This window comes from Fundulus heteroclitus, chromosome 1 (assembly GCF_011125445.2).
Source record: "Fundulus heteroclitus isolate FHET01 chromosome 1, MU-UCD_Fhet_4.1, whole genome shotgun sequence".
In the NCBI taxonomy this organism is placed as follows: Eukaryota; Metazoa; Chordata; class Actinopteri; order Cyprinodontiformes; family Fundulidae; genus Fundulus; species Fundulus heteroclitus.
Window position 1 is genome coordinate 25521780 of NC_046361.1, and position 12808 is coordinate 25534587.

General features: G+C 40.3%; 1 protein-coding gene across 13 annotated transcripts in view; it reads right to left on the reverse strand.

The window, feature by feature from the left end:
• Positions 1–12808, reverse strand: part of LOC105926066 (membrane-associated guanylate kinase, WW and PDZ domain-containing protein 1) — a 144806-nt gene that overhangs the window by 16450 nt on the left and 115548 nt on the right. For all 13 annotated transcript variants that reach the window (XM_036138854.1, XM_036138852.1, XM_036138846.1 and 10 more), the window contains 4 exons: positions 9931–10186; positions 3632–3723; positions 2674–2869; positions 2242–2544 (listed from right to left, as the gene is read on the reverse strand). In XM_036138854.1, the coding sequence (XP_035994747.1) occupies positions 2242–2544; positions 2674–2869; positions 3632–3723; positions 9931–10186 (847 nt within the window). The remainder of the gene's footprint in view (positions 1–2241; positions 2545–2673; positions 2870–3631; positions 3724–9930; positions 10187–12808) is intronic.

Consider the following 12808-nt stretch of genomic DNA (forward strand, 5'->3'; position numbering starts at 1 on the left):
AAGGGCAAAGGTTCACATTCCCACATGTTTAAATCAGTATTTTGCTTTGCAAGAGACATTTTTGTTTTTTTGTTTTTTATGTAAGAATGATAGTCTGGACATCACATGTGACATCTCGAGGTTTAGATAGAAGGGGGATACAAAATGAAGATGCCAAGAACGTTATATACTGCAGGTATACTACAAACTGCTTAGAACCTTTTAACAGAAACTCCTTTCAAGTATTCTGAACCATGTCTTTAAGACTTTATGTGAAACTAGTCATGTAGGCACATGACAGGACATTGTTAAAGCAGGGTGACGGAGTTCAGCATCCACTAACAGCAACTAATGAAAAATCGTTGCCATCTCCAGTTTTCCTTCACCTTCTGTTTCACTCCTATCTCTCCTTCTTCCATTCAACAATCTATGCAGCATCCATATTAATTACATAACCTTTCTTCACATTCACCCCTCATCTGCTTTGATGGAAAATGCACTTGTATGCCGTCACTTTATCTAAATAGTGACTTGTGGGACATTAAGGGGCTTGACAAGGATTTAACACCCAATCTGCTAAGCACAACACCAACTCTGGGTCACGATACGAGAGGATCAAAGGGAGGGGGTGGGGGCGGTGGACATCAGGAAAATGATTTATGTCCACCACTTCCTACGGGAGACTGAAACAGATGAAACAGCTGCATTTTTCAGAGAAGTTAAACACGTGAAGAAATCCTGAAGGAACACTCAGAGCAATATCACCTATTAAATACAAATTCCTGATATCAGCCTGCGTCCCACATGGTAGCGATCCATTAGAGGAGTTAACACAGAGTGCCACAGAATCAGCTCAGATTACTGTATGACAATCAGACTGCTAGGCTGAGGAATAAAGGTGGAGCGGAGACACTAAACACAGAGAGGAAGGAGGACAAAGAGGAACCCTATAAGGATCAAGAAGTCTGGACAAGGTCAATTTCCAGCTCCGTCACTGTTAATTACACATTAATTCTGGAATTGCATTCTAGAAAGCAACACCATTAGCCCCTGGGGTAAGATGAACCTCCTCGGGACACTCTAGCATGGCTAGAGTATCTTCAACTCTCATCTTTCACCTATGACACATCGCATTACATCACCGTAAGGGCTACATACACAAGGGTCCTTGGCATGACATCTGTGTTCATCACCCAGAGCTTATGCTAAATTTGTTCAAGGGCAGCTTCCGCAATTTCTGCTCAAAGCCTGACCAACTTTACTGCATGTGTGTCTGTAGTGTTGCTGTGATGGATTAAGATTTAAGATGAAGTGTTGCTGAGAAGTGAATGAACTGGTGAGAACCAGGATGAAGAACATATCCCTTTTTGAGTATGTGAGAGAGCTGCAAATTTTACAAAATAAGCCGATTCTGGTTTAAAGGAATAATACAGAATTGTTGACTGAGGTTCAGGTTGAATATAATGAGCATTTTATATATTATATGCAGTAAGCTGTCATGGCATCTTCTTTGGTATAAATTGAGATTAGTTGCTTCTGGAGGACGGAGCTAACGACTAGTCTGAGAGAGGCCAGTACTAAAGACCTGTTTTAAAACTCCAATCTCAAAAACATCATAGTGGATTTAAGCAAATGCAATTTCATGAACCTTTGAAAACAGAACATGTTTGCATTGGACAGTTATTTAAACAGAGGCTGATGATTATTTACATGGAAAATTGAGGTAGTAGGTAGTAGTACCAACTGGAGCACCTATACTGTTTCAATTCCCATAAATGTATCTCATTAAATCAGGGGATACAAAATTCAGCACATCTAATCTGTCATTTGTTCTTTTAGTGTTTGGATACAAAAAATATTGAAAAATATCTTATCGCCCAAAGCTGCTAATATTATTTAGCCTAATCTTTGAGCACAACAACTAGCAAATCCGATCCCAGATCTGAGGCTTGAGCTGTAAGGTAAATGAATGGAACCTTTACTGTGTGCTATTTGCTTGTTTTTCCTGACTTTCCCATGTGTAATAGTAATAGGAATAAATGGTTGTGTCAAACTGGGGTTTGATTTCAGTGCTTTAAACCAAAACATGGCTTGGCCAAAAGGTCAATCACAGAGAAACATATGTCTAAAAATAATGGTTAAAGAACGTTTTGTGTAAACATGACATAAAATCAATTTTAGTGTTAAATTAGTGGTAGATTGTGACTAAAACCAATCTGTCTAATCTCTACAGTGCAAATTTCTCAGTCCTGCATAACCTACCGAATGTGGTGCCAGCATCAGGCCGGGAGACAGACGACACGATGACGAAACCGAATCCCTCGTTTTCTCCCCGCTGGATCTCCACGTCGTAGGGCTGCAAGGAGGCAGGGACCACGGCGCTTCCGCTGCCACCGCCGCCACCACTGCCTATGCCGCTGGTGGATCCACTGCCAGAGCTGACTGTATTCAGAGAGTTCTGGCTCCCCTGAGGGGTCCGCTTGCCTTCTGTCAGACTGGGCGCCTGAGTGCTGCTGTGGTGCGAGGAGGCCGGCGACGGGGGAACGTCGCCTTCTCCCTTTGACACTGAGGATAAAGAGGATGGGAAAACAATGTTTACATAAATGGACAAACAGGCAAATGTTTACATAATACGCATGTTTATGTGCATGACACATAGACACTTGAAGATGTTCTATGAGAAGCTCTCATCACCTCCGTATCCGGGGGTCTTGCGTCTGACCGTGAGGTTAACGTGACCCTGTTTGGCAGCCTGCTGCATCAGCTGAACCACCAGCTGGTGGGACTTGCCCACTACCGCTGTGCCGTCCACACAGATGAGCTCATCACCCGACCGCAGGCGGCCATCTTCATCTGCAGCCCCATACTTCACTATATGCCCGATGTAGATCTGAAAAAAAAACAGACATGTTTCAATGAAAAGGGCTTTTACAGCTAGTTCAGAGGTGAGAATCAGCTGGTAATAAAACAATAAAAAAGGGGGGAGTGTTACTAAATTATTTCGGTGTTTTGTGAGTAAAAGAAGAATCAAGGAGGGCCCATGGAGTTTGCAAGGTGCATGGTTAAACCTTTGGTGCTTTGGAGAATAGAGGAAGGTTTAGCAACAACATGTTATTAACCACCCAAAAGTAAAAACTTAATGAAACCCTAAGATATACCAATCTACCAAGTGAGCCCAGACTACTCTGGTGCAACCCATCACACCCAAGCAGACTTGCTGTTTGTGCAGCAGTTTTGGACCAATGATCAAGCCAAACTTCTGCTAGGCAGGCTTGAAACTTTCTACCACTTTATTTTACCCAATTGCAAGCTTTCTGTCACTCTTCTACTTGCTTTCCCTTTTAAGACAAATATATGATGCACAACAGCAAGAATTGGAGGATACGCCGTTTGCTTCTCCTAACAAGCTGTCTGTAAGGTTCTCTAGAGAGCAACAGCTCCAGATAGGGAGTGGGAGTAATTTGTTAAGACTTTGTGCTATTCTTGTGAAAAGGCAGACAGAGCTGAAAAGTGAGGAGGGAAGAAAAAAGATTAATGAAGCAAACGGCCTCGAACTGGGAAGGATTCAGAGAAGTACTGCATGCGAGCATATATCTACACCCGTATCTTTTAATTTGTAAATAATGAGATTTATAGGTAAAAAGCTGCTTACGGGTTCTCCAGGCTCATTTCCTCCCAAAATGCGGAAGCCAAAGCCAGTATCCTTCCGCCAAAGGAAAATGTCTTGCTCCTGGCAATCTGGCACTGAAACACACAAGAAAATCAGTGAGTCTCTCCATACAGATGAATGACGAACCTGCAAGTTACTCTATGTTTACTAATCACAACCAATAATGGCTAACCACTAAAACTGCACTTTATTCTTTGGCTGTGTCTCTTTCCTGGGCAGTAAAATATCTAAGACACATTTCGGTTTTCCTCTTGTTTCCCCTTTCCTATAGAAAGCACCCCAGGCCTGGTGCTTCTGTGTTTAGTCCTTTTTCCCCCTATATAAAGGCGCTTCTATTAACTCTCTGAGATATTGGTTTTTCTTTCTCATAGAAAGTGCATCTGGTTAAGAGCTTTTGTTTGTTTGTTCTGTGTCTACTTCCTGTTTTCTCAGCTCACTGGGTGCTGCTGGAGGTTTCTTCCTTGTGAAAGCGAGGGACTTCCCAAGATAGAAGATTTACTCATTGACATTGAAGTATAAACTGAATCTATTTGAATTTTATTGTTTGTAATGAACTGAACTGGACTGCTGACTGGATCTGACTCTCTCCATACACTTAAATATATATACTTAAATATATATATATATATATATAAATAATAATAACAAAAAAACAGATTCTGAGTCTATTAAATCTGGAGGGAAAATAAAGTTGCTGAAAAAAAAATACTTGGTTAAGTATTGTTTCATGTTCTTTGTTGATTTCCTTACAATTTTAGTCCATGTGATTAGAAACTCTTCTTTCTTTGCCACCTTCACCAAACAATCTCTAGATGTGGCACAGTTCAACATCATAAATACAAAACAGAAAAGCAGCCGACTTGCAGAATTAGAGGTACACAGGTTGTGCAGGAAAGTCTGTTTAGTTGAAATGAAGCTCAAGCAGTGTGATTGAACAAGACCTGTTGCACAACACTTATCTATAAATCAACAGTATTCACATTGGGTTTTGTATAGATACTGAATTAATCATGTGAATGGGGTCCAGAAATATTTCAAATTATTACACCTATCCTCTGTTCACTTATTTTCACTTCATATTTGTAATAAGGATGGCTGCTTTGTTCTTGCTCATATTAAATAGTCCAGCTTCATTCATTTTTTTGTATTTTCTAACAGGGGAAATATGACTGAAATAGCAGGACCTCCATGCTTAAGATTTTTCTCCAACATCCTTTGTTACCGTTTTGAGATGAAAGGCTCATTTAAACCAAATTATATGACCCTTGCCACCTGTGGATGGTGCACATATGTAAACAAATAAAAGTAAAATACTAAAAAAATGTTATATATGTAAACTAATATATAAATGGCTACCAATACAGCCAGGATAAGTAAAGGCCATATTTTGGGCAGTTCTGCGGTTCTAAGAGAAAAGGAAAGTAAAGCTGTGCTTTCCCATCCATACATGTTTTGTAGTTACTTATTGTCCAAATATACAAAATCTTACTGAATATGTTACTGAAAAAATAAAAATTTTGAGTTCTTTTAATGTTTCGAATAGAAAGGTTGCATAGGGAGCCCTGGCAGTTTTGCTTGCCAACGTACTTCCACCAATCTACAACGTGGAAATACATCATGTTTACGTCGGGCGCACATGTCCATTCGGGTCAGTTTGCCACATTCAGAAAAACTTGAGCCTGACAAGCCTTTATATGCATGTTGATTGGATTATCAATCAGCATAAACACCCCTCTCATTTGGATTACAATTGCATTCCGATTGGTCTTAATCTGATCGCAATATTTAGACTGGCTTGTTTACATGACATTTTTATTCTGATCGGCCCTTTATTCCGATTACTTTTGTCCATGTAAACGTAGCTAGTGAGGTTTAGGACGGACCTTAATGAAAACCAGTTTTGCAACGACATACAGTACATTACACATGATCATAACATCCATATCTGAAATCTAAAAACTTACCTAATGTGGAAATACTATTAGTTTGTATTTACCCCACAAATCTGAATCATACAGATTAATTTGTCCATCTCCCTTTCCCTGCATCTTCTCTACTTTACATCTTGATCAAACATGTGCGGTGTCCCACACATTCGCATCTTGCCACAGAGGAAGCAGACTGTGGAGGAGGACGCAGGGCGTTTGGAATCAGCCTGTTCAACCCACGGGGCCAGTATGCACAGGAGGCACAGGGTCTTTTTTAATGCACCACCTGCTGTCACCACGACTGCCTCACGAGCCTGGCAGTGAACCCGTGTGCTTCAGCGCCTCGCTTCCATCTACTGTGTGGTTAGTTGGATTTATCTGCCCCTGTTCGGTTGGTAAGCAACCCCTCAGTTCAACTGTGAGGAGTAGTGATCAAAGCTCAGTGTAAACAGTTTAAAGAGACAGCAGCTGCACTTCCTCTTGGCTTCTTTAGGATATGTCATCTTTTATCCATGTCTAACTGACTGCCCATGGGTCAGAGCTACAGCAACGTCTTGGTTGATGAATGAAATGTCTTCAAAAGCCAGAGGTTAAAAGAAGAAAGCTGTTTGCCATCCATCTTACATCTGCCCACCACTGGGAAAACCTGATCTTTTTTTTTCTTTTGTTAAACCTGAAAATGTAAGCAATTGTCTTGATAGACATGACATGATGCAATACCAGAGAGCAGAATTGACTCAGTTCTTTTCAAATACTATGTTAAAGGAGGGTCCCCTCCTTTTCAATATCTGCATGCTCCCTCTATCTCAGATCATAAAAAACAACAACAGCTACCATAACTATGCAGACGACAAACGGCTCTACATCACCATGTCACCAGGTGACTATGAACCTCTAAAATAGTAAATGCTTAGAAGAAATGAATGCATGGATGTGCCAAAGGTTTCTTCCAAAAACAATTCTCGAGTGATCAAAAGTTAGCATCAGTTGCTTCAGCTAGTAACCACCAATCAACCCTGAAATCTAGGTGTGGTGATGGACTCAGGCCTGAACCTTCAAAGGCATCTAAAGACAATTACAAAGTCAGCCTTCTATCACCTGAAGAACATTTCAAGAATTAAAGGACTAATGTCTCAGCAGGAGCTGGAAAAACTAATCCATGCATTCATCTTTAGACGAATAGATTACTGCAAGGGTGTTTTCACAGGTCTGCCTAAAAAGTAGATCAGACAGCTGCAGCTGATCCAGAACGCTGCTGCCCGCGTCCTCACTAAGACTAAGAAAGTAGAGCACATCACCCCAGTTCTAAACTGGCTCCCTGTATCTCAGAGAATAGACTTTAAAATACTTCTGTTAGTCTATAGATCACTGAATTCCTTAGCACCTAAATGCATCACAGACTTGTTATAAGTGGATCAACCCTCCAGAACACTAAGGTCTTCTTGCTCCAGCCTACTCTGCATACCTAGAACCAGAACCAGACACGGAGAAGCAGAATTTAGTTTTTATGCTCCAATTATCTGGAACAAACTCCTAGAAGATTCTAAAAGTGCAGAAAACCTGACTTCCTTTAAATACAAATTTAAAACGTATTTGTTTAGAGTTGCCTTTAAATTTTAATGTCGACGTTTGAGTCTAAATTGTCTTATACTGTATCTGACCTACTGTAATTATTCCAATGCAATGTGCTTGCCTCTGTAATGCTTTTCTTTCCTCTTTGTTTTTTGTTTTGTTCATGTACAGCACTTTGAAGTGTTTTGTCTTGAAAATTGCTTTATAAATAAACTTGCCTTGCCTTGTTAAGAACAAGGACTTAATAATTCTTTTGAGTCAGAATCAACACCACGTTAATTTTAACTGTGTCCACAATATGTTTCCTTCCAAAGGCTGTTGAACGCAAACAAATAAGCGGAGACAAGTAAAACACAGCTATGACTACCTACTCACACTAGGCAGGTTACCGTTATCATGTATACCAAAATCTTAAACAGTGCCCGTTTCAAATCCAGACTTTAAACTTTTCCTACGACTTAAAGTCCTTTTAATGAGGAGCCACAGCAAGGTTAGCTAATCATCCATCCGTCCATGCATGCATGCGTCCGTCCATCCATCCATCCAAAACTATTTGCCCCTACAACCTCCCCCTGCGTTAGCTTTTTGCAACATGCAATGTTTCAAATTAAAAAGATGTTTGCATGATAATGAGCTATAGCACCATAGCAAGCCCACCTCTAAATATTTTTTTAAAAAGGAAATCTTTGGAGTGGTCTAGTAATAATCCTGACTCTCATTGAGATTTTGTAACATTACCTAAAATGGGTTCTTCATGCTAAAAGCAGTACAATCTAGATGAATTAAAACAACTCTGCCTATAAGATTGGGCCACAATATCTATGTATCTCCACTGGTTATAGCATTCATTTCATGAACTTACAGATCATTCACCCTAAACTGCTATAACATGGGAACTCCCTCCCAGTCAGTAAAAAAAACTGTCTTGCAAGAGAAGCATCAAAAAGAAGTCAAGCTGCTATCTCTTTCAGCACTTAGGATTCACCCTTCCATCACACTGTCCCGCCATTGAAACAGGGCTTCTGAAGCGCACATACAGTGGATGCACAAATGGATCTCCACGAATTCAAGCAGTGTTTGCTGGGATGTGGGAATATGAACAGCATGAAAATGGAGACAGGGAATCTGGGGCTGTTAGTAATTCTGTTTGCCTCTTTCTTGTTTCATTGTGTCTCCTCTTGCTCCCCCACTGAATCATAAAAGGGGCTGTAGCTTCTTCAGAGGTTATCAAACATATACACCAATCATGTGCGGCTTAAAGGAACCCTCTCAAGACCCAGTTAATATTTAATTAGCAGCAGCCCTAGTTTCTTCTTGCTGACATTCTTATTAAGCAACACACGGCTGGTGCACAACTAGCGCATCTGGCCAAGAACAGTAATTCGACAAGCCAACACAACAAACTTGCTGTGCACATCATCCCACTCAGATTACATAATACTTTTTGTTGTGACATGAAGCTGGATTTTTAGGGTTTATAGAATTGCACACTTCTCTGACATATCGCTCTCGGTGCGAAAAAGAACAGTTGAATGATTTAGATCACACAGATGCTCTCCCTTTCTTCACATTTGCAGTGTTTCCCTGTGAATATTGATGAACCAGATAGGATATGAAAGTGTTTTATTGCTGCAATCTGAGGTACCAGTTGTGAGTTCTTATGGTTTGCCTTCTGACTAAACTTTTCTATGCATGACACAGTCCTTTTAGCTTCTTCTGAGGTCATTATAAGCTTCATCTATCTATTTAAAAGGGAATGTTGGTAATCTTGTTTTTGTTATACTGGGTAAAATCATCCTTCCATCCTTAAAGGAGTCAATCAATTATGTAATCAAAAAAAGGAGGTGGAAAAGAAATATCAATCTCTGTGGGAGCTGCAGTCCTATAAAAACTCCGACCAATCTTGGCCATCCAAAGGGCAGGGATTGGTCAGAGTTTTGGTTCTGTGTCAACCCCGTCTCTCCCTCTAGTTCCGGGGGTATCACCTTATCTATTGGTTGTCCCACATGCCAATCATTCTGACGCGCTCACATAACGCCAGTGTGTGTGCTCATTCCTTGTTAGTTTCCGCTTGCTGGCTGCACATGTGCACTTCTAGTGTTTATGTATCTGGTTAGTTTAGCGATTAGCTTCAGTGTTAGCCTTTTCTTGTTGCTCAGCTGCTCTCACCGTATACGTTGAGCATAGTTGACAGTCGCAAGAAGTAAACCGTGAAGGCTTAAGAGGAAGGCCTCAGTATAAAGAAATAAGACCGGAGAGGATTTGGGAGATTTTTTCAAGGCATCCCACTGAAGAGCAGAAGAGAAGGTAAGACGGTCTTTTGCATGCACAGTTATTCAAAAAGGGACTTGGGGAAACTTCCGGAAAAATCGCAGACTCTATACCTTAATGATGTATGTGCCTTCTCCCTTTTGCATCTATGATCTTGTATTTAATTGTTTTGTACGTCAGAGATTAAAGATGGCGGTAGTGATGATGCACTTGCAAGTTGGATATTAAAATACACTACATCAGTTCTGATCAGCTTGCTCCCAAAAACACTTTTCTCTGGAGTCAGCTGTTATCACAGAATTTGTTGTGACTTTGATCAAATCTTAAAGCAACCACAAAAAAAAAGACCAAATATGCAACATGGATAAGCCTCACATTTTCCAGATAAGTTTTTTTTGGTTGGTTTTGACTCAAAATGTTACCCTTACTGTGTGAAACAAATGGGCTGTTGCAATCGAGGATGAGCCACCATGAAAATGTGTTGAAAAGGACCAAAGAAAACCTACTTACGTCGACTTTCATACATGCTTCTGGACTGGGCCCAGATCTTGAAGGGGTCTGGCTTCTTCTGGAGGGTGAGAGTACCATCTGCGGGGTCCTGGGGGGGCAAGACCGGCAGAGGCTGTGTGGGAGCTGCAGGAGTGGGGACCACTGCCTCGCTGGGCATGGCAGAGGGTGGGTGGCTGGGAGAGTCGGTGTGAGCGCTGCGATGGCTGCACACGCTGTGTTGGGAGCTGTTCTGACTGTCCTTTCTCTCCAACTGGTGCTGGGTGGATGGAGAAAAAAAAAGAAGAGATTTTTGAGCGTAGAAGGACAACGGAGGTGGGGGGGGGAGGGTTCCAGTATGAACTTATAGACATAAGATGAAGAGATAGGAGAGAATGAGTCGAGAGAAGTAATAAGCGAATTGACGACAGGAGTGAAAATAGAGGACAGAGAGAGGAAGGAAAACCATTCAAGGTCATCTTTTTTAGATACTGCTGTAGAACATTTCTCACTAAAAATGTCTAGTGAAGTAAAAGGAAGAATGACATGGTTTCCATGGATGCAGGACAAAGACAGGAGAAAGTAAAAGAGATGTTGCTTTTTTTTATTAATTTCATTACTCTTTACTGCAGAAGATGACATTTTTCTTCCATTTCAAGTACAGAAATGCAACCAAAATAAATAAGATTTCATCAATGATTTAAAAAAAACAACACTTAATCTTCCCCTGTGTATTATTTTGGGTTCAGGCTAATGTTTTCTCTGCTTAAAATACAAAAAAAAAAAAATAGATTCCGGTATTTAGAATTTAGTAGTTTAGTTCAGTTTACTTGGAAATAGCAAAGATGATTAAAAACATGAATTAAATCAACTGAGTTGCATTAAAGGCTTGTCATATCTCCAACATTTGGAATTTGGACTTTCATGCATTGACCCTCTACCTCAACATCAAAACTCTTTGGTTTTTCAGAAACTTCAGTCTATTTTATTGGGACTTTATGTGACAGACCAACAGAGCTCAAGTGGGAGAAACTGTTAATCCAGCATTTTTTAAATAGTGGCAAGAAAATAGCCAAAGTCCTGTATGCAGTCTAACACAAACTATGTGACCAAAAGTGATAATTGACACTATACTATTCCCATGCTAAAGCTAACTGATGGCAGCATCACCCTGTGGGAACATTTTTCTTCAGTGGGGACAGGAAAGCACAGTAAATAGGAAGATGGATGGAGCTTAATTCAGAGCCATGCCTACATAAAAACATGTTAGAGGCTGCTGAAGACTTGACGGGGGCAGAAGTTCACCTTCCAGCAGGATAACAACAGTAAACACTGACACATAGTTACAGTGGAATGACTTAGATCAAAGCACATTCCCATGTTAAAAGTGGCCAAGTCAAAGTCCTGTCCTAAATCCAAGTGAGAGCTGAGCAATGAAGAATACTCAAAACAATTTTACGTCTTGATGTGCAAAGCTGGGATGCTAGAGACAGAAACCGTAAAAGACTTGCAGCAGTAATTACAGTGAAAGTTGGTTCCACAAAGTATTTGAGGAACCAACTTCCACTGTAGTTACAGCTGCAAGTCTTTTAGGGTTTCAGAGGGGCTGAATATTAAACCACTGCACCCATTTTCTATTGGTTTAAAGAACATACATATTATTGTCTTTGTACTTCACAGTTGAGCACTACTCTTAAATTGGTCAATTACATAAAATCCCAATTAAATGCACAAAGGATATCAATTAATATGAAAACAAAGGTGAACATTTCAAGGGGAATTAATACTTTTAAAGTCACTGTGTTGTTTTTAAAAGCTTTTCACAAGCTCTGCATTTTTCATACAATTATCTTATACAGAAACTGGAGTATGTACAGATTACAATGTTAATATTTGTTTACCCAGCCCAAAAAGCCATTTGCAGTCATATAATAATGAGTCCTACTCTGAAAATGTGATTACTGACAGTGAAATGGGGCAACACTGACAACTGAATCACTCTTTATTTATTGTAACTAATAAGATGGGGCTTGAAATGGTAGAGAAGTCATTCCACTCATCACACTTTATGAGATGAAGGGTCAAATTCCCGTAATGCTTCATAATGAGGACAACAGGCACACAGAATTGACTTCTCATTCAATCACAGGAGACTTGATAATGGGGTGGGAGAGCATAGAGTCTCTCCTGCATATGGGAGTTTACTGCAAGCATCCAGACAGATTCTGGACTGAAGGCAAAGTGGATGTTCTTGGCTAAAGGAAAGTCACATGTAGCGTGACATTTCCCTGACATAACACAGGGGAGGAATCTGGCTTTTTCTTAGATGAACACTAATCTGGAGTGACACTCAGCCAGGGCAACTGTTGGTCCCACTCGACCCCCAAACAAAGCCCATCCCCCTTCTCGGACTGACAGACCATGTGACCTGGAAAGGTAACTTCCATATTCCTGATGGGAACCAAACTAATCCTAATCCTAATATCCAGTCATATCAGGTAAGAGCTTTGAATGTCAATCGAGAGGCACAGAAAGATGTTTTTTTCACTCTTGGAGAATAAAAAAATAACTTTGCCCTGACTCTTCTTTACAGACAAATCAGTGGCCCTCCAGGCAATAATCTGACCTATAAACAATTTTGAAAAAGCTAACCTTTAATTTGAGCACATTTACCTATTGGGGAAAAATATTCTATGTTCAGACATTGTTTTTACCAACATCCATGGTGACTCAGTTATTGATACCCCTGCTGTTGATCCCTTTTTCCAGTGGAACTGCTCTTAGGCTTCTTCTCTAACATTTCACAAGGTTTGAGCATACATGAAGAGACATTTTAAGCCTCCATGTTTCCACAATCTCTTTAGGTTGTCTTCATGACTCTTACTTTTGCTTTTGTCCCTTT